This window comes from Triturus cristatus, chromosome 8 (assembly GCF_964204655.1).
Source record: "Triturus cristatus chromosome 8, aTriCri1.1, whole genome shotgun sequence".
Classification (NCBI taxonomy): Eukaryota; Metazoa; Chordata; class Amphibia; order Caudata; family Salamandridae; genus Triturus; species Triturus cristatus.
The window spans coordinates 27,091,416-27,113,811 of record NC_140591.1 but is presented as its reverse complement, the minus strand read 5'-3'; the positions used below and the strand labels follow the sequence as shown (position 1 = coordinate 27,113,811).

Sequence of the window (22,396 nt, the reverse complement as noted above, 5' to 3'; positions counted from 1 at the left end):
CAGCGCCAGCAGGTCCCAGGAAGATGAAGATTTGCAGAAGGCCGCGGCAGCGCCAGCAGGCAGGACGATGGTTCACAAGAGCGGGCTACGGCAGCGCCAGTAGACCGTCAGGGTTGAGTTCACTCGGTGTCTCTCGACTCCAGGATACAACTGCCTTCCTGCTCTGGAGCTGCCTCAGTTATAGGGCTGGTGCCCTTTGATGTCCGGGCCCTCGCACTTGGAGGTCGGAGGGTCCGGGATGAAGGTGTCCAGACACCCAGCAGGGGGTGGAGCCAGCGCCTGGGGGGGCTGGAGGCGATCGGCACCTGGCGGGGGAAAGAGCCCTTGACACTTCGTTCTCCCATTGACCTGCCAAGTGGTCCGCTCACCTCCTGGGTGGATGGTGGTGCCGGGATGTCGGGGCCGGCCAGGCCCGGGGTTAGGGTCGAGGGGAGGCCATGCGGCCGCGTGGTGCAGGGCCCAAGATGGCGGCTTGACCCGGCCGGGGAAGCCGGTGGGGCTGGACCCCGTGATGAGTAGGGGTCCGAGGGCAGAGGGTCCGTCGGGAGACGGGGTACAGGTGCTTGCCGCGGGGATATGCCAGGTGGGCCGGAGTTCGGGCCCTGTCGAGCGGGGAGGGAGCAAGCCGTCTGTGAGGCCTGTCCAACAGCCACCGACATATTACAGCGGCACGACCCACAAGACTTAAAGCCAGGCATCCCTACGTGCACCAGGAGACAAGAGAAAGAGACAAAAGTCTCAAATAAGTTGTCAAAAATTGACCGGGGTACGTGCTCAATCCAGATCTGCGTTTTCAGCGCGGAAAAAGAACTGAAGTCAGCACGCATGGGTGGCGCCTAAGTAGCCTTCGTGACGTCATTCCGGCTCGCACAACGCCAGTGACGGGCGCGAAGCCGTACGGCGCCACCTACTGGCGCGCAGAGGTACTGCTAAGCAGAAAACTTTCCGGATCCAGACGGACGTCTGGGGAATATTCTACGGTAAGGAATCTATCACTAACGTGTCTCTTTCAGATAGCGAATACCAACACCATGCAGCAACTCTGGCATCCACCTCCAGTGAGCGCTTGTTATTAACAACCATAAACAACCCACTTCCCCTCCCCAGACACCCATCGGCTCGGAGCAGCGTAACAGAAGAAGTGAGCACCACTTTATAGAGAACCTTACACTTGTATACATCACAATCACATTCTTCAAAACATGCTACGACTTTGGCTCCCACTGCCGTCAAATACGTCTAAAGAGTAGTATTGCATCCATTTGGCCCATAGCTAATGGAATTTTGAGGTGCAGCCCCTACTAGCTTATATTGTTTTTCTGCCACTATGTACATATACATACCCGTCACCCCTCTGCATAGTCGTACAGACCCTTGCCCCCCAGTTTAGGGCTACATCTCTTTTAGCCACGATCAGACCAAGGCCGCAAAACAGGATCTGTGCATGTGGCAATTCAATTTTGTTTGGGATTCCTAGACGGAGAAATTTAGGATCCAGTGGGATCGAAATCTCAAGCATCGTACCCAGTTCTCTGGCAATGGTTACCCAGTTCTCTGGCAATGGTCACCCAGTAGTCTTGTATATGGGGGTAGCTTCAGATGGTATGAAAAAAGGACCGGTCTTCTCCTTGGCACCTCAGGCAGTTCAGGGATTGCGCTATTCCCATGACATGTAGTCACTGCCTGTTGTACTACATTCCGCAGAGTATTTTGTGTTGGACTAGTCGTAGCCATGATTTAATTGCCACCTCCATCAGGTGCATCAAAGCAGCCTCCCAATCTATATCCTCCATATCGCCCACCTGTATCAACCATCTCTCCCACATCTTGTATAGGGTATCGGGATGTTATTGTTAAGGGTTTGGTAGGTAAGGGAAATCGTGTCCTTCCCTAGCTCTTCAGTCAGCAGCCGTCCTTCTAATGGGGCATATTCCGGGATATCCTCATCAGGGAGCCCCTCGGCCCGCCATGCAAGCCTTATTTGTGCACATTTGAAACGTAGGGTTGTGATCATCCCATACTCCCATTGAAGGGATAAAAATGACATATTACCTCCCTTACTGAGGTCCCCCACCTTAGAGATCTCTATCCAGCCCCAGGCCTCAAATTCTTGTAGTCTTTATATCTCCAGAAGCTAATGCCCGTCCCACAATGGCGTTTCCCTCGTTGGCCTACCATGCCATTCGATAGCTTTCATGGCCCTATCCCAAGTGGCAAGTGAAATCTGGGTGGCCGGGAGGAGGCGCAGTCTCCCCGCCTCCATAAAGGTAGTGTAAGCAGGACCATTCTCCCCATTGTGCCCATTCCAGCCCCAAGGTCCAGTGCTCTAGAGGGCAAATAGCCAATCATTAATATTGATGAGGTGGGCTGCCCAATAGTGGGTTCTGAGGACGGGCAGGGCTTGTCCACCATTATACTGGTTACATGGGAAGGGTTTTAGGGCAATTCTGGGGTGCTTACTATCCCACAACAGGGTCCGCATGTCACCCTCGATTTTAGCAAAGATCTCTTGGGAAATCCGAAAGTGTGTATTGTGCAACAAATACAACAGTTTGAGTAGTGAGATAATTTTGAACATGGCAGCTCTTACCACGATTGTGAGGGGCAGTCCACGCCACCCCTCCATTTCAGCTTGGCATTCTTCTATTAACCTTCTACGGTTTCGCTGGAAACAGAGTTCCCTCCCCCAACGTCATGAATATGCCTAAATACATCAATCCCCATGTTGGATGTGTTAAGCGACAGAGGCACCTCCAGCCCAGCTTCCGGGAGGTAGAGCACAGATTTGTCCCAGTTGATCCTACAGCTGGAATGACTCCCATAGTCCTCGAACAGGTGGAAGATCAAAGGGAGGAACTCGGATGGATCTGTGATAAAGAGAAGAATGTCATTCGCATTGAGAAAAATGTTTTCCTCTGGTATGGCTTCTCCCATGATTTTAAAGCTGTGAATCCCTGGATGGCTGCAAACTAATAGTTTCTTACCCGTCGGTGTAGTTTTGCAGCTTGAAGCATTTTCTGTATTTACTATGTTGTGCATTATTCTGCCATCTAGTGGTTGGGTCCGGAATTGTAGTATGTCTTTTGGTTTTTAGGTCTCGGCCTGGCAAAAGCAGCGCATGCGCTGCTCTCGCCATGCAAGAGCTTCTTGGAATCAATACGGATTCCGAAGCTGTGTCCCCGCTCCGCCTGCAGTTTTCATTTGTGCGCGTCGTTTGGAGTCATAAATTATGCAAAAGGCAGTGCAAGGATTGCACCGGAGGCATTTCAATCCCTGCCACCCTGTCCCCTTTTGGCTCCGCCCAGCGGGATTGTATCTCTCACTTGCGGCATTACACACTCTCCTTCATTAGCTGGGACGCACTATGTTTTTCACACAACGCCGACAGCTTGTTTAACATTGCGCCTCGGCGTGCTCCTGTTGCCACCTTCCTCGGGCCAAGGCTAGTTATTCAGTGCGCTTTTTGTTTTACAATAGCGGCCCGGCGGCGTTCCATTGTGCAATGTATGAGGATCTGCTTCGTTTCATTTAAACGAAAATATGTTCTTGCTTAGTATATTCTCTTTGTTTTGTCACAGTATTATTTGGAGTTGTGTGAAGAGTTTCACGGTGATCATGCTCCCTTTCCCAGACTAGCTGTGGCGTAGAGAGCTCCCTGCGACTCCTGCTAGGCGCCTTCAGAGCTGCGGTCGGACTCGGAGAGATCGCAGGCAGTGAGGCAGACGGAGCTCAGAAGATGGCGGCTCCATGCACGGCTGAGTGTATGCAGGAGCCGCAAGCTCTTTTTCTCTCGCGCTCACAGCCTGGAATTGCCTGCAGCCCATACAAGACGTGTGTGAACCAGAGGCGACCAAAGCCTCCCCTCCAAGCGACACCTTGGTGAAGGGACGGGAGCACCTTCGTTTCTCCAGTTCTTTTAGGCTTGGGAAGTTTTTTCAACTATTCCATCTAATGGCAGCCTTCCAGTGGTATGCATCGGGTCTTAAACATGAGGGCAGCAGGGCACAGCACCTCAAGCACTTATTTGCATCCTATGTAAGACCCACGATTCGAACTGAACCCCAATTTAGTTTGTACCGAGACCCTTTCTGCTACGCGTTTCATTGGGCTGACTGGGATTTCGACAGTGGTACCGGTTTCTTGTCCAAAACTCCTCATTGTTTAACTTTAGAACTCAAGAGCAGTGCTACAGGCGTAGTGTTGGTTCCGAAACTACCACAACCAAATGGCATTTTATTAAATGTAAATATACTGAACTAGGCAGTGGAGGGGTAAGCCAGCCCCTTTATATTTTTTGTAATTGTTATCTGTTAAAGTAGGACAAACAGAACAGATAACTAAATGCCACAACTTTTTCTGTCCTCTGCTTTCATCTTGCAAAACTTTTCCGGTACATTAACCCACTTGTTTAAAAAAAAAAAAAGACTTCAAGTCCCAGGAAGAAGTGTTTTGCTTAATGAAAGTCATGGCTGAACACCCAGCATCCCGGTGATAGGGAGTGACTGTAACGCGAGACACGGCGACTGTAATTGGCAGCCTGTAGTATGTTTGCAGTTAAATGTTACAAAGAGCCCACATTCAGTTCTGGAAATGTAGTTAGCCATTATCACAACTCGGGAGATGCCACTGTGATTGCGCTGCACGGGGTTGAAGGTCATGGAGGAGCAGAGTCAAACTGACAGTTGCCCTTTATCTTAAAAACGTAACTGTGTTGCAGATGCACACGTTTTCATACCTGTGTCACGCAGCAGAAAAGAGGTAAATGCATAAGGATAGTTTGGTAATTAAGGTGCTGGAGCATAAACTGCCAGCCTCATGTAATCAATAGTATCCCTAAAAAACAAGCATTGAAAATGCAATAGGTCTCGCCTTTCATTAAGTTAAAGCCATTTGCTTTGCTATACAATACCATAAGCAAAACAAATAGCTTTAACTTAATCAAAGGCGAGACCTATTGCATTTTCAATGCTTGTTTTTTGTTGTTGGTGGGCGTTGACGTAGTACCATTTGGTGCCCTTCTGTGACGTCAACGGGCTTCCTCCGGAAGCTCCTACCTTTGGTAGCCATGTTGGGATTCTTTTTTTTTCCCCTTTCTTCCTCCTTATAGTTCTCTTTCTTGGCGGAGGAGGGCGAGTTCGCTAGTGAATCCAGAAAAATTTTCAAGCTGCAAAACTACACCGACAGGTAAGAAACTATTAGTTTTGCAGCGTGAATCTTTTCTGGATTCACTATGCTGGGCATAGACTTTGTAGTGGTTTGCTAGTCTTGTGGTGGTGGGGTGGAAGATAAACTTTGGTTTGTAAATGTATGCTGTAAGACCTTTTGTTCTACTTGTGCTTCCTTGTTCATTTGAATGTCTGCACAGTATACTTTGGTGAATGTGTGCACTGAAGACCATGTTGCAGCCATGCAGATGTCTTGAATTGGAGTGTTAGCAAGAAATGCAATAGTTGCTCCGTGGTGCACCTCTTAAAGCTTGTACTGCTTGCTTGTGGCAGAATTGTACGGCTTGTGCTATCTGTCTTGCAATTGTGTTTTTGATACTGGTCTTCCAAGAAAACGTTTTGCAAAGGACACAAATAGCTGTTTTGTTTTTCTGTATTCCTTAGTTCTTTCGACGTAATACATGACAGCTCTTCTTGCGTCAAGTGTGTGCAAAGATCTTTCCACTTTGTTCTTTGGATTTTGAAAGAAACTTGGTATCTGTATACTCTGATTTATGTGGAATCTTGATACCACCTTTGGTATGAATTGTGGGTCTGTCCTCATGACAATCCTGTTATTATGTATTTGGAAGTAGGGTTCCTGTAGTGTTAGTGCCTGTAGCTCGCTAACTCCACATAGGGATGTTATTGCCACTAAAAATTCTGATTTTATTGTAAGCATTTGTAGCGTTGCTTCGTGTCGTGGTTGGAAAGGTGCTTTAATCATTTGTGCTATAACTATGTTCAGATTCCAGGTTGGTGCTAGTACCATTTTTGCTCTTTCTAGGAACCATTTGACCACATGTGAGGTGAAGAAACTCTTTCCTGTTTCCCCTCTTGTATACGCGACAATTGCTGCCAAGTGTACTTTTAGTGATGTAAAATAAATGCGTCAAGTATGTTAGCACTGTTCTTTCTTTTGTCATCTTTTTTGAAAGACACCTTTTAAGACACCATTGTGTGTATCTTTTCCATTTCGCTGCATAACATTTTCTTGTTGATGGTTTCCTAGCTTCTCTTAGAACAGCCATTGTGAGTTCTGGTAGTTTGAGATGTGTGAAGTTCAAGTCTTCAGGAGCCATGGCGATAGGCCTAAGCTCTGGCTCTGGATGAAGCACTTTCCCGTTTTGGATTGTTAGCAAATCTTTTACTTGGAAGTTTGTGCATTGTTCCTTGTGAAATTTCCATTAGCTCCGAGAACCAAGTCTGTCTGGACCACTGTGGTGCGATGGGAATCAGTGTCATTTTGCTGATTCTGCATTTGCTGATCACTTTTTTCATTAATAGTATTGGGGGAAAAGCGCACGCAAATATCCCTGACCAGTCTATCCATAGCGCATTCCCGAGGGACTGGTTGCAAGGTCATCTGGATGCGAAGTTTTGGCATTTTGCATTGTGGGGTGTTGCAAATAGGTCTATTTGTGGTGTCCCCCCTTTCTTGAAAATTCTTTGCACTTCTGTATGATTCAGTTCCCACTTGTGGGATGATGTTGTTTGCCTGCTCAGTCTGTCCGCTTTTATATTGTCCTTCCCTGGTAGGTGCATTAGTAGAATGTCTATTTCTCTTGGGATTGCCCATCCCTAAATTTCTTGCGCTATAGTTGACAGTGCTACAGACTGAGTCCCTCCTTGTTTGCTTATGTAAAACATTGTTGTAGTGTTGTAAAAACACCCTTTTCCCGTAGAGCTCTTTCTGAAAGGCTTTTAAGGCTAAGAACACAGTTTTTAGTTCCAAGATATTGATTTGTTTCACCGCATCCTGTGGTGCCCACAATCCTCTTACTTTGAGATTGTTCACGTGTACCCCCCATCCTATTAGGGACGCATCTGTTATGGTCACTGTTGGAGTTGGTGGTGTGAAAAGTCTCTCTTGTTGGCGTTTGCCTTGTTCCACTATGCCATCTCTTGATGAACTCGGCTTGTGACAACCACTAAACCACTAGATCTTCCCAACTCCCTTTAGCTTGTGATCATTGTGTCTGGAGCCATTCTTGAAATGGTCTCCTGTGTAGATGAATGTTGGGAACTAAAAATGCATGAGGTCATAATCCCTAGTAATCTCCCCACTGTGTTCACTGTCAGATGAGGTCCCCTCTGATGAGTCTCCTTCAATAGGGCTGATTTCCTTTTCTCGCCCAGGAATGCTTTCCCTAACCCAGTGTTTATCTCTGCGCCTAAGAACACCTTTATGAGTTCTGGTTCTATAGATGACTTTTCCATGTGTATGGAGAACCCCAGCTGAACTAGTGTCGCTATCACTTGGTGTATATGCTGTTTGCATAGGCTGTAAGAATTTGCTCTTACAAACCGGTCGTCTAAGTAGGGGTAAACAAGAATTCCTTTACCTTCTGAGATGCGCTGCTACTGCTACTGCTGCCAGGCACTTTGTAAATACTCTTGGCGCTGTTTTCAGACCGAAAGAGAGTACTTTGAATTGGCACTGTTTGTCCACGACAAATCTTAACAGTTCTTTGTGTTTTTTGTTCTTTGGGATGTGCTAATACACATCCTTCAATTCTGTTGTTTTGCAATTGAGGTAGCACCTCTTGCAGTGCAGTCATTTTGAATCTTTGTGTTTTATAGACTTGTTTAGAAACCTTAGGTCTAATATTGGCCGCAATGTTCCATCAACTTTTGGAATTTAAAAGTATGTTGAATATACTCCGTTGATCTTTTCTCTGTGTGGTAAGTGCTCTATTGCATGTTTTCCCTGAAGCTCCTGCACATCTTTGACTAAGTGAGATAATTCTTCTTTTGAATGTGTCCTTTGCTTTGGCCTCCTGTATTGGGGCTGTTTTGTTAACGCTATGCAGTAACCGTACTGTATCATGTTTAAAATAGATTTGTCTGTGGTTATTTCCCTCCATTTTTGCAGGAACAATCTTAGTCTGCCTCCTACTGGGGTGGTATGTTGGAGGAACTGTAAACTGGTTTTGTTTTCTTTTTTATATGCTTCTTTTTGTTTGTACTCTTACTGCTGTTGTTCTTGAGTGTACCTCCTTGTGAGCGAAGTCACTTAGTAGAGGTTTGTTGTCCACCTCTTTGTGGCTGACCTCTGCCATGGGGACGCCCTCGAAAGGATGATCTTCCTAGGTATTGTCAGCTTTATTGCTGTCCCTGTTGTGTGCCCTGGTTTCCAGTTTGGTAGGTTTGTTGGTAAACTTGATGTGAGGCCGTAGGTTGGTGTGTACATCTCCCCGCTGGTCTCCTTGATGGTATGCCTCTAAGCATGCCTCTGAACTGTAGAGCCCCCATGGATCTTGCAGTTTCGTTGTCCTCCTTTTCTTGGTTTAGCTTTTCATCAACCACACTATCAAACAACTGTTCCCTATTGAATGGTAAATTAATAATGTTGCTTTGCACTTCTGGCTTGAAGCCTGAGATTCTAAGCCATGCGTTCCTCCTTTCAGTGATGCCAATCATCATTTGCCTGCTAGATGTTTCTGCAGCATCAAGGGCTGATTTCAAACATGTACTTGCAATGTTTTTACCCTCTTCTACCAGGTGGCTAGCTCTTTTCTGGAATTGTACTGGTAGATTTTATAACAGTTCTCCTACCTCCTCCCAATGTTGGTAAGCATGTCTGTTCAACAATGCATTTGAATTAGATATGAGTCATTGGGTAGCTGCACTTCTTTCCACCTTCCTTCCTACGAGGTCCATCCTCTTGCTTTCCTCATCTGGAGGTGGTCTCACTGTAGTTAGCACATTTCCTCTTTTTCTTGCAGTTGAGGCAATGATAAATTCAACTGGCACTGATCCCCTGGTGTATATAAGGTCATTAGAGGAGTATTTATACTTCTTTTCTGACCTTGGTGTGATCGGTTCAGGGTTTTTTGGCAAAATTGGTTCTTCAACGACCTTTTCACCTTCCGTATTTTTTGTTTTGGCGGGATCTTGAATTGCATCAAGCTTTCGCCGAAGTCTTTTTTCCGTTGAAGGATATTAGCCATTTCGGCTTAGAGTCTCTTTCTCTCGGTCGCATGTGTTTTGACGCCGAAATGTTCTGCTTTCTGTTTTACGACTGTCTAAGTCGATCTGGTTGTCGAGGTTTGTTTGGGCCTCTTTTTTTCCCCCGACGCCAAGGCGTCCTTTTCCAGACTGTCTTTCAACGTCTTTGTTTTTTCGAGGGCCTTTGCCATTCCGGAGTCCTTATGCAAGGATCCTACAGTCTGTTTTTGTTTGGATGCATCTGCGGTCCCCGAATGCTTCGACACCGAGGAGCCCTTCGGAGATCTAGAGTCTGATTTTCGAGATTCTTCTAGTTTTTTTCGAAGTCGACGACTCTCTTACCTCCTCCATGACCAAAACGTCTGTCCTTGTTGCTTTCTGGCCCTTCAGCGACCTTATCTTCCTCCTCACTGGAGAGGCCCACGTCTTTGGCATTGCATGTTGTAATTTGCTCGTCGCCGACTTTCTATCACCCTCAACGTCTTCCGGGTGAAAACGGAGCAGGCGTTGCAGTCGTCGCGCTGATGGTCCAGCGGTGGGCACAGGTTGCAGACCAGGTGCTGATCCTTTTCAGTGTATTTGTGGTGACAGTTCTTACAAAACTTGAACGGTGTCTTGTCCATTACCGCACACAGGGAGCCCCCTGCATGCGCATTCTCTGAAAGTCAAAGATCTTGTTTTTCTTCCTTCGTGGCACTGCGTTAGTCTTTGATTTAAAGTTGAAAGTGGAAGACACCGTCCTACCGATTATTTCCTCGATTCTTCTCTCCAATCTTGGGAGTTCCTCCGTATCGATCTAGACCCAACTGCGGAAAAAAAGAATCTGAAGATGGCTACCAAAGGTGGGGGCTTCCAGAGGAAGCCCGTCGCCGTCACAGAAGTGCACCAAATGGTACTACATCGACGTCCACAAACAACAACAACAACGAGAAGAAATACTACAATTCCGGACCCAACCACTTGATGGCGGAACAATGCACAGCATAGTGAATCCAGAAAAGATTCATGCTGCAAGACTGCACATGCCAATGATTCTATGGTGAGGACGAACAGGAGGGGGGGGATAGAGGACATTCCTGCCTTTTGCCTCTACCAATGGGGAATTTAGAGGACAGTATTCCGTTCACTCTGACGCTACCGAGGCCTGGTATAGTAGTCTGACCCACTTCCAGTAATGCGGGGCCAAACCCTAACTTCACTAAGGTTTGTTCAAGGAAGTGCCAATGTGCCAATGCACGGTGTCAATGCCTTATCGGCGTCCAGCGCTAAAAGGACATGGGGGTCCGACTGGTATATTTTCTTGTTTAGCCAATTATGTGTCTGTCCAAGATTGTAGCATGCCGATCTGCTGGGCATGAAGCCGGACTGGTCCCTATGGATCAGTGGCGTGATCACCTGCAACAGCCTAGTGGCCAACAGTGTGGTCAAGATTATAACCTCAGTATTGATTAACGAGATCGGACGGTATGAGTCTCGTATCTCTGTAGGCTTGCTGTCTTTGTGCAGTACCACTAGGACCACCCGCCCAAGATCTGGAGTAAGTATGCCTTGTTTGCCTGCTTCTAGGAACATGTTTAGGAGATGCGGTCCCAATAGCCCTATATAGCATTTATAAAAACTGGGCACAGAGTCTTATTAGAGTGGAGTTTTGCTGTGGCAGCTTGGACTTCCACCAAGGTTATGTTGGCTTCGAGTAGGGCACATGGCTCCGCATCTAATATGGGTGTAGTTATGGCTGCCAGGTATGTTTTGATTCACTGGACAATCTTTTAAACTTTACAGTAGACCCTTATTTAATCAAAAGACAGTCTTTCTTTGCTCCTGATGGACAGAGATTACACTTAATCTGGTGGTGGGAAAGAGGAGGGAACAGAAAGCCCAATAGACACAAATGTTTTCAGAAACAAAGAATGAGATGTGGGTTCAGCCTGCCCTGGCATTGAGCCAATCGCCCTTACCCATGGGCCTAAGATAGTCTGTCTGCCTCCGGGGGACCAAAAGCCACCAGTGATTGGTGGGGGAGGAGGGGGATGGTCACCCATACCACCCGCAGGACCAATGCAGTCCTCCTACCCCTTTGGGGGACTAAAGATTCAGAGGTTTACATCCAATATGCTTCCTCAGGGCACAACGGAAAACGACTGGGTTGAGGAATGGGCACTGCTGGCTTTGTGCCAACCTTCCAGCCTTCCCCTGGGCTCTAGATAGCTGGGGTGCAAAAAGTCAGGGATCCGATGCCAAGACAGGCTGAACTCAACAATAGAATTTCTGGACTCCAACCTCTGGTGTACACTGTGCTTTTTGTCCCCTAGGGGAGGAAAATTTAAACCTCCACTCCCCAAAAGTATTCTGTGAAAGAAAAGGAACAGAGTTCCAAACATGCTACACCACTACTGATCCACTGGGTCGCTGAAGAAAGCTCAGGATAGAAAGGGCCGTGTTAAAGATGCGGTGCACATCCCTTCATTGCGCTGGGCGCAACTTTTTATGCAAGCAGCCTGTTTTTTCACAGTGAAGGAGGCAACCCGCCGGCACTTTTGAAGGGGATTAGAGATCTCCTTGCAGGCGATTCTGGGCAAATAACCTAATCTCCCCATGCCTACCAGAATGTGTCCTTGTGTAATGTAACAGGTGCTCATGTAAAGCGCTTCAATACCTTCGGGTCGAACTTGCACTGTGTGAAACTGCAAAAAAAAAAACACTGGATTGCTGAATTTCAGGAGACATTTTCCTGGTATTTTCCTGTTCGCCAACTCCATCATGGTACACACAATATTCTGATTATGCCCACGCTTAAGAAAAGCAGACAAGGTGGGAGAGACTTTTCAGATCATGCTGCCAAACTGTGGAACACTATCTCTAGAAATAAAAAACACTGAGGATGGCACGTAGAAAAAAAAAAAAGAAAAAAAAAAAAAATCGAAAACCTGGCATAATGTCACCTTCCCTTCTGCTAGTGCCTGGACACCCTGTGGGGCAGCAGGTAGCATTTTAGAAGGATACTTTCATTGATTTCAAACCTGAATAGCTGTATTGTCCACCTATTTGTTATTCAATAGTTTTTACCTTATTTAGTTTCTTTGGAAGATCTGTACGCTACACAAATTACTACTTGCTAATTTCAGAACTTTGTCTAATTTTGAGAAATATATAGATTTCAGAGCTCAAACCTCTCTTCCCCAACAAAGTTTAAGCAGGAAGTAACTGCAAAAATAGGAAATCTTCTCCACCACGGTTTCTGAAGGCTAGGAAGAGGTCGATCTTTGAACAGCAATTATGCTTGGATATACTGATTTAAAAAAACACGTTTTGAAGAGAGCATTTCCCCATCTTTTCAGAAAAAAAGTGCCACATCTCCTCCAGGCAAACCCAGCGGACCTTTAGAACCCCAAACATATGGGAGGGGAAAAGCATGCAAATATGTCCTGGACATCTTTTGTGAAAAAAGGTATGAAGGAATAAGAACAAACTGCACTGTGCAGATGATTAGATCTCAGGGCTCGCTCCTGATGGTACAAGCTAAGCCTGTTCCTGAGAGAGCGTGGCCCTATGCTCTTTAAGGCTCTGAAGGCCAATGTCCTCTTAGCAACAGGGAGTCCATGGAGCTCCCTTAGGCGGAGGTGGGAGATATGATGGCGAAAGGGGATCCGACGAATGTTCCTAGACCCCATATTCTGATTTATTTGCAATCTGAGAATCAGATAAACTGGCAGTTCAGGTACACGCGATTTCATAATCCAAGTGACCAGGTTATCAACGCATGGACAATGATCTTACAGCTCTCCTCTGGGAGATAACGCAAGAGCTTCTGACAGATCTTAACTTCACAAAACAGGTTGAGGAAATATGCTGGATTCGAGCCATAAAGGAAAGATCAGCATCAAACCTAATTCACAGGTTTCTAGCAGATGAGAACCGAGTTCGTGGTGGATTCAACTTCGAAGGCCACCAAAGGCTGGACGTAGGAGGCGTTGCATGACTGAAAAAGAGTACCTCTGTCTTGTCAGAGATTAATTTCAGAAAATTGCTGTTCAACCACTTTCAAATATCTTTCAAACACTCTTTGTAGCACTGAACTGGAGAAGACCAGAGCTTGTGGTAAGACACCGGACATAGCAATAACAGCACTGAACTGGAGAAGACGAGAGCTTGTGGGCAAGACACCGGACATGCGAAAATACACTCCAGGTACGGAGCATGTGGAAACAGTGTTGAATTCTGTCTGGAAGACTTATGATGGAAACAAAGTGCCTTCAAAAACAGTCATGTGTACAGTCATGCACTTTGAAATATAGGCACAAATGCTATGGGAAAGAGACGAACCAAAAACATTTACGGCATAAGCCAGTCATATTCCAACTCACATATTGAGATTCACCAAATAACATCTACTCTTGTCACCTAAACAATCTTGTGTAGCATCTTGATTTCAGTCCTACTACCTGCTTGGTCGTCATCACCGACCAAGCAAGCTCATCACTTCCGAGGATTACAGCAGCCCTAAAGGGCCACCGTCGATCTTTAGGCAAGCACTGACGATTGCCTTGATCTGTAGCACCAGACATTGTTAATATCGGAAGTGTGGTTAACTTGGTTAGTTACGCTTAGTTGTATCTCGATCTTCACAAGTAAATTGTTGAACTCCTCGTCAAGACTCCTCATCACATTGACTTAACTTTGCCGAATTCAGCCAGAGGTGCTTAACATATGACATTTTGTCTGATTTTCAAAATTGTCCATCAATCTAGGTTCAGCCATGGGTTTTACATCCATTTTTCCCAGAAGTAGGTACACACTACTAAAACAGGAAATACTTTTTCCCCTTTTTTAAAACCTGGGAAGAGCGAGATCGAAGCATGGCAACACTTTCGTAGATGTTATTTTTAGAACAAAAAAAACAAATACTTATTTGCAGAACACTTTTTTCACACTTTCAAAAGTATAAATTGCCATATTTTGGCTTTTAAATGTAGTCCCACCTGGTTGGATCACAATTTATGGCGACTTTTATAATCCTGAGCATTTTGGAAAAAAGAAAGCACATTTTCCTCAAATGACACAGGGGTGATCAGCACTGGAAAGGGTTGGACGGCAGGTGATGAAGTGAAGTTAAAAGACACATAATGCAGTTTGCAAGATTTAAAACACTGAGACAAAAATAAGGGCCAATAGCAAGGGCGGAGTACATCAAAACAGGGGTTTTGAATGCGCCACAAAGCAAACTCTTGGAAGGAAGCCAGGTACAGCCAGAGACTATTTAGGATTCAATGAAAGCTACAGGGTGCACGGAATGAGTGCGCTAGATGGGCCTTGTGGGGTTTTCTCATCATATTGCATGGGTGAATGAAGGGGTCATATCAACGATCCAATCATAGGGGACAAGAGCAGTAGAACGCAGGTTTCAGGAGTGGAGGGGGAATGCTGCTAGTGCCAGAAAGCATCCCGGTCTAAAAAAAAAGTCAATACAAGGGGAACAGTGGTGGATTTAGTACATGTACTGGATGGAGCTTAACACAATCAGAAGAAAACTCGGTTCAAGAGAGAGATTCCATATTCCCACTGGTGAGTGGACAGCATTACTGGCACACAAACAGAATGAGAAAAGACTGAAAATGACAGATTCCAAGTCGGCACCAAAAAGGGAAAGCAGCTTCAATGCTGTATGCAGGGCACGGAGGCTCAAACAAATGTTATTTTTGGGTCTAAGTTCATTTAAGGCTTTGTTGCCATCGATGCACTGTGAAGATTGTTACACAAAAGCAGAGGGTGACCCAGACACATTCTCTCCTTGCCCCTAATGCTCTTTGTTAACCCCAGTTCTCTCATTTTCTCCCTCTGCAATGGCAGGCGGAGGGTCACTGAAACAAGTAGGTGGTGAAGGGCATAGACATCGACATAAAATATAGTGTGACGAGGGAGGAGAGGTGGAAATAAAGCTAACTAGCTGCCAGACTAAGGTCTCACTGCTTAGCGTGCCAGGCTCAACTTCAAAATGAAGCGATCTCTCTGAAGAGCACTCTCAGTTCTGGGGGGGGGGGGGGGGGGTTTGGTTCTGGAACATGTCCAAACTTGTGCATAAGTTCCTTGGTACCTTTACATCCTTGTGAAGAGTGAAGATTTTGCATGGTACCAATGAAGGCCACGTCTTGCGACTCCCACCAAGAGTTATTGCTAGCATGTGGCAGTTTTGAAGGGATGGTTTCGACTCCATGTCATGATGAAGTCAAGGGCTTCCTTCAGGACCAGTTCCTTCATTAGGAGTTGGATTCTAAGCGACCACTTTCCAATTCCGGGACAGAGGGGACAAAGGTACAAGGCGCCAAAGTTCTTCAATGGAGAAGAAGGGCTTCTGAAGGGTATTCGTCAAGGATTGCATATAAAAATTCACAAATTGCTTAACGAATGTCAGAAGCAGAACGGACAGGAGAAGAGACAGAAATGCATTGTATTTTATAGCGAGTTGCATATAACAAAGTGCATGAAAGCCTGCTCTCCAATGAAAGGGAGCCAGTGAAAAATGTAAGCTGTTGCCTAAAAACGGGAGGCACACATTCTCTGCACCCTGCTGATATAGTGGCAAAACAGTAAGTGCACTCTGGTGAAGCACAGACAACAGGCAGGGCACAGGAGCAGTCCAATACTTTTCACCTCCTCCAGATCTCCCAATCTACATCTGATGGTTTAATACTCCAAGGAAAAACAAATAAGAAAAATCTGAAAACACATTTAGTCATAATCTTAACTTCTGGGCAACCTAGAATTTCTCTCTGTAAGTCTGCTATTCTTCCACATTCACTAAGACATGACTTTTTCTTGATCTTCCAGTAACTGCCTGATCTGAATACCTATCATTGAGGTACACTGTTTATTGATAGTTACCAGTTCTCTGTAAGAATGCAAATAAAAGAAAATAGATGCGAGGAGGTCACCATCACACTGGAGCTCTGTCAAAGCTCATAAAGAAATAGCATTCACTGGAAGAAGCTCACTCTGGGCTTCCTGTAGGCACTGTCATTTACCCAGCAGCTGGACGGAGGGGAGGTAGAGCAGTGCAACAGAGGATCCATGTAACAAAAATGAGACCAAATTTGCTCCTCCAATTCCAAGATGGAGCCAAACTGCAGAACCAGCCCTGATTCTTCCAAAGAGGATGACAATTGCCCACTTAATTACAACAGCTGTAAACACTCCACCGCTTCAAATCTTAAGGCTCATGATGCCCATGCCGTCACAGTAGCTCTTAAAATACTTCCTCAACAGCACCTAACCTATCTACCATGACTACCCACCAGCCACTGGGGCTACCACAGATCGTGAAAGAGCAGCTCACCGGTCACTTTGCTTGTTGCAAAAGTCATTCCTGATTTTGTCCACAATAGACGTTCGTGGAAGGATGTTGGTCTTATTTTTCTTCTTAGCTTCGTTCTCCACCAGGACAATGAGCCAATCAACTGTGCTGTGAGTCTTCAGGATGTTCTGCCACTTTGAAATGTCATCCTTTGTGGAAGCTTTGTAGACTTCTGTGTCCTGCAGGGCCAAGAGACAATTAAGAATCAGTTCGGCCTGGAGCTACGCACGGATTCTGATCTCCCTCATGTACTTTGTCCTGAACAGGGATAGGTTGTACCCAAAAGCATGTCAGCTCTAGAGGAGCCTGAAAACTTCAGAGGAGTCGGTAGAGTATACTACGCAGCAGAAAAATTAGTATATAGTTAACTTACGATACAAAAGTCTTTATTGGATATTTTATTACAGTGTAATGGCAAGAGCATACGGCTTAGCAGCCAATAGGTGGTGGAGGTAGATGGTGTTATGTTTCCGGGCTCTGCTTATGCATGGAAGTAAATAATCCTTACTGTGAACTGAGGTGTGACCACCAACAGACCAATGAATGTCCGGGAAATACTCAATGTTCTTAAAAATAACACACTTTTTGTTAAGGGACATTATACAATTTTACCCTCCAAATCCTTTAAAGCTCAGAAACCCATCAGGTATGGTTAGGCACTGGACTGTAAAGGAACCTTCTTCCATGCGCTGCTCAAGACATCACAGATGACAACAAATTATATCAACGGCATCACTAATAAGATAAGACATCATGTGACCAATAAAATAAGGGTTGCCACACAAACTGACCAGTGGGACGAAAGAGAGTATCACTGACACATCCTCTCCTCAGAGAGGTAAAATGAATAGGAAAAGCTGCAGTTCCAACGAAAACAAGGTCCATACATGTATATGAATGGCTGGAATTCTACAGAACTATCTATATTCATTAAATAAATGTCTGGGTATAACCAGATAGATTTTTAAATAGGTTTGCACATCCTAAATATGCTGAAACATTTTGTTTCCAATCTGTTATATTCATCAATTACACAAAAGCAAAATGACTCACTGTAATGAAAGATTTTAATTAGATTCCTCCATAAAAAACACAAAACATCTCTGGATATAACATTTACATATACAGCTTAACCCACAAAACAGAATAAACTAATTGCCTGTAACCACATTTCTCCCGCATTGCTAACTTTGATAGATTCTTCCGCTTGGATCATTCAAGCTCTCGAGCTGGGAGTCGCACAGTCACTTAACAGTAGCAGTAAAATGCTCAAACTGTGCAAAAAACATAGGCAGTGTCAAGTTGGTAGCAAAGTCAACTCAATGGTAACAACCTTACTGCGACCCAATCAGGAAAGAGTGCACTGTGTGCCACTGCTCCTAGAGGCACCAGCCTTCAGATTTCAAAGCAGAAGAGTCAAGGATGCAAAGAGTTCCTTACAATTCCACATAATGGAATCAGAAAAGCAAGTAGTACACACACATCACAATGTAGTAGATATCAGCAGTAGGAGAGAAAAGCAGGCTCATCTGGTTGGGAGGAATAAGTGACCCAAAGCAGAGTGCCTCGAAGACTCCATTACAAGCGTCAGCATTTTGTAAAGGCATGGCGGCTGTTCCAGGCTGCCATCCTGTGAAGGTCCAGTCCTTACACTTCATTCACCGAGGCTGCTAGTGCTGCCAGCGCCACCCCTCTAGCTGACTGCAAGGTCAAGGAACTGCAGAGTGGATGTCTAGCTCTAGCTTGACCAAAGGTAGCCCTTGGCAATACCTTGCTTAGAGAGAGGGTGACATTTTAGGGTCTGGTAAAATGGGATGAATCAACAAAATCACTAAGAGGGACTAGGGATAAACCTTCTCTAACACCCTACCAGTACTTATAACTCACTTAAAGAGAAGGACTAACTGGAAACTTGTTAAAAGAAAGGGGCCAAACTACTTGCCCTAAATGTGTATATTACTCTAGTAAAGGGCGAAAAACAGAGAGGGAAAACAAACATTTTATAATACTGCCCTCACCCACTTTGCAGTGGCATGCTTCCTCATAGGGCCGTTGCAGACGTCCAGGTGCAGACCAACACGTTTGGACGCAGCACAATTTTTTAGAAAGCCAAGTGGTGAGGGAGAGAATGGAATGGAAGAAAGTAAAAAGAACAAAATGCTAGGGACAGATGTTCCCTCAAGAAGGGATCACAAGGTATGGAAAGATATTCCCAACTGTATTAACCATTAACCAACATGTTTCGGCCTCTCTTTATAGCTCCCCTGGGTCAATGAGGCCTTCTTCAGGGTAAGGATCCCTTAGTTTCTGTGATCTTGACCCTCACTGGGGTATACTTAAAAAGTCATGGGTTCACCTTTCTGATATTTGCATGCGGTAAACACTTTCTAAAAGAAAACAAAACAAAGATTTCCTGTGTTTTGTTTACTATATCTCTACTTTCTTCCATTTATACAAAATACCCTCATCTCTAGGTAACTGTGTACTTATTATACGTGAAACTCCCAATACAGTGATTTATATATTCTTAAAAGGCAACTGCGTGCTCTTTATGTGCAAAGAAACGTAAGTGCACTGGTACACCCGTGCAATGGTGTGGACACCTCAGGGACACCCCAACATGAACCACAAGCCACCTTGAACTCTTACCAATTGCCTCACAATAAGAGGAATGAGTAATCTCGTAGTCCCATGTATTGTTGTAAAACTACAACCTCTCTTACCAGAGCTTACGAGGATTTCTCTTAACCCGGGACCGTCGTGCGAACGCTGTCTTGTAGTCACACTCTATATATCAAGGAAACAAGGCTTAAAAATGTGCGTTGTCGCCAAATCAGCATACACAGCTCGTTCAAAATTATGGCGTGTAGTTCCCATCAATCAACCCTGTTGATAATGCCACTCGCTCTCACTCCGATTAACTCTCTCAACGGAAGTGAATAACCAACAAACAGTATTTAGATCAAAGTAACGGGTCATTTCCAAATCTAGCCCCCCACTGTCTAACACTTATCTAAACCAGCCCACTTACTGCATCAAAGATCAGCGTTCGCCTCTCCCATCCCCATCCGGGTCCGCCGACGATGTGTTCCCGGCGTACTCCGCGCGATTAAAGGCTGTTTCTCATGGACCACGTGTTCGGTCCAGCATGTGCCTCAGAATTGCTGGGAGCACTAGAGCGATTAAAATCAATCATGCTCTACGCGGCGGCTATATTGGATTCCCCACGACCTCCCGTCTAATATTAACGTTGTTAGAATCCTGTCATTGCTAGGTGTTATTCTTAGTAAGTGGCATATGTTGTAAAAAAATTATAGTAATGTTAATTGAATTTAATTGGCTCATGTATGTTTTTACTTATTTCACCTCTAGTCGGAGGTAAGAGGCAACATTTTTTACAGAATGTATAATACCAAGGGGAGGAGAAAACAGAAAATGATGATTTCGCCACTCTCAAGTGATCGGCAAGAACTGACATAACATAGGAAAGTGACTCTTTGTCCTCAACCTCCACTACTCAGTGGTTTGGTAGACGGTATCTCCAGTATGCGAACTCATGGGGTGGTATTATCCATACCAAGCACTGAGAAGACCCATAGTCACACCGCTTGTGTTCGTACCTGTGAATTTTTCTTACAGTAGGGCTACAGCACACTATGGAGAATGGCAGGCATTAGCCATGATTAAAAATGGAATCACTCTTAGCCTCACCAATTTATATTCCCTGAACCACAGCCCAAGAGGATGTGTTTGTGTGGGATCAGTTGTTCGTTATCCCATGCAATTGGTACCACGGGATAAAATCGTTAAGTCCCCTTGGACTGCACTTCACTCTGTCTACCCATCGCTGGTCTCTGATGAAGAGAACATTTGTGATATCAGTTACAGTGGGGGGAATATATGGTTTGTCAATCACTGTCCAAATTGGACTCTTTGCAGTGTGCCCCATCTCTTTGGAATGAGTGCTAAGCTTTGTGTTGGTTTTGCCACACCGTATACTACTCATATGTTCTAGTATACGTATTTTCACTCGACGGGTCGTCATGCCTACGTATATCAAGTTACAAGGGCACTTCAGCAGATAGATTACATCGTCTGAATTGCAGGTACTGTGTTTCCGTAGTTCCCAGGGTACCTGTAATCCTCCAACTATGCTGTTGCCATTAAATAAGATTGGGCAGGCTTTACAATACCCACATGCATAATGGCCCATAACAGGAGGTAGATTCCAAAGATTTTCTCTTCCAGTATCCAAAGGTTTAGGGACTCTCAGACGTGTCTGGACCACCATGTCTTTAATACTCCCACTTTTCTTAAAAGGAGAAAAGAGGGGTTGGTTGGTTCAGTCCATTCGAGTTGAGGATACGCCAGTTTCTTTGTTCAATTTTTTTCATCGGATTAGATGTTGTATTAAAAGTGGTCACACACATACTTCTTTCCGCTCGTTCCTTTATGTGTGTTTCAAGGAGGGCTTCTGGGTTATTTTTTGCTAGTTTACGCGATGAATACCTGACCTGTCCACCTGAAGCAGAACTGTGAACATCTTTGAATAGGCATAGACCTCTCTGCTGCACTGAAGGGCTCTGGGAAAGTGTGTCTAGCATTATTGGCTTGTTCAGATGGAAGTCCCTTAGTACTAGGATAAGTCCGCCACGCAACCTTGTCTCTGTGGAATCTTAAGAACGGATCCCAAGTTGTAAATGTCTGAAGCTCACCATCTCTTCTCACAGAGGATAGAACGAGCGAGAGAGTCAATTTCACAGATAGAAATGTAACGCCCACTCTGAGAAGGGCCTCATATGGGCTTTCATGAGTTGACTCAGGACTGTGTTGAGTTCCTACTTTGCAATCACATAATAATAAATCGGCCATCATACCGGCAGGTGAGGATAAACAACACATGCTAGAAATGGTAAAATACTATAGTCCGCACTATAGTCCCCTCGAAAGTCCAGTCTAGAGCCTTCTCTTGGTTTCTCCTCCATAAAGTGACACGCTAACGGGAGCGGAAGAAATGTGGACCATAATCAAACTTCTGAGAGCAGTGACGCAGAAAGCATGATAACGAAAACATATTAATAGGTTGGAGCTCTTGACTTCTCCCCAGTATTGTGTAGCTTGGATCAGGACTTTACAGGAGCAGGAGGCTAGCGCTCTTACTGACTTCCTCAGTCCTGGATTGCCCAAGTCCATCAAGATCATGCCAGCCCTCGGGATCTTTTACTTGGGTCTGGTGATGTGCCCTTATGTGTTTGGCCATGCTGATGATGTCAATATAGGTTCTAGACCTTGACACATTACCAAGGCTTGTGTTAAAAGCTATCACATAGCACAGGGCATGCTAGGTCTCACAATGCTAGACCACAAAAATTACTCGAGTTGTAACTGCTTCTGCCATTTGTATCATACAATTGTTTTCTTTTCTCGCTCATATTGTCACATGCCTTCAGCTCTAGCAAGAGGAAGGAAACTTCCACAGCAGTATTTTTCTGTCATTTAACAAGCAGCCAGAAGACAGAACAGCTTTGTGCAGAAATAACCTTGTTAAATCTCTGATTTCCATGCTAAAATAGTTATGAATATAACTTGTGTTAACTTTTATTAATGCGGAGTGCTTTGAATAAAAGCATTATTTGTAGCAGAATATTGCTACTTGCGTAAATCGGGGTCCAGACCAAGAGGGTGGCCTTAAGTAGGGAGGCTGTAAAATTTAGGTTATAATCCATCTCCATAATGAATGAAAAATGATAGAAGGGAATGTGAGCTGGCGTGCTGGGTGGCACGGCGCCCACCAAGACTGAGTCTGAATAATCCATTAAGGATGATTTTGGTAAAAAGAAGTCTGCTCTTTGGGGCTATGCGAGGTTCGTACACGACTCAGCAACCAGATAAC

At 45.0% G+C, this 22,396-nt stretch overlaps 1 protein-coding gene across 3 annotated transcripts in view; it reads right to left on the bottom strand.

Annotated features, from left to right (window-relative positions):
• TRAPPC10 (trafficking protein particle complex subunit 10) overlaps positions 1–22,396 on the bottom strand; it is a 584,087-nt gene that overhangs the window by 367,093 nt on the left and 194,598 nt on the right. For all 3 annotated transcript variants that reach the window (XM_085620787.1, XM_085620788.1, XM_085620789.1), the window contains one exon: positions 16,486–16,682. In XM_085620787.1, the coding sequence (XP_085476913.1) occupies positions 16,486–16,682 (197 nt within the window). The remainder of the gene's footprint in view (positions 1–16,485; positions 16,683–22,396) is intronic.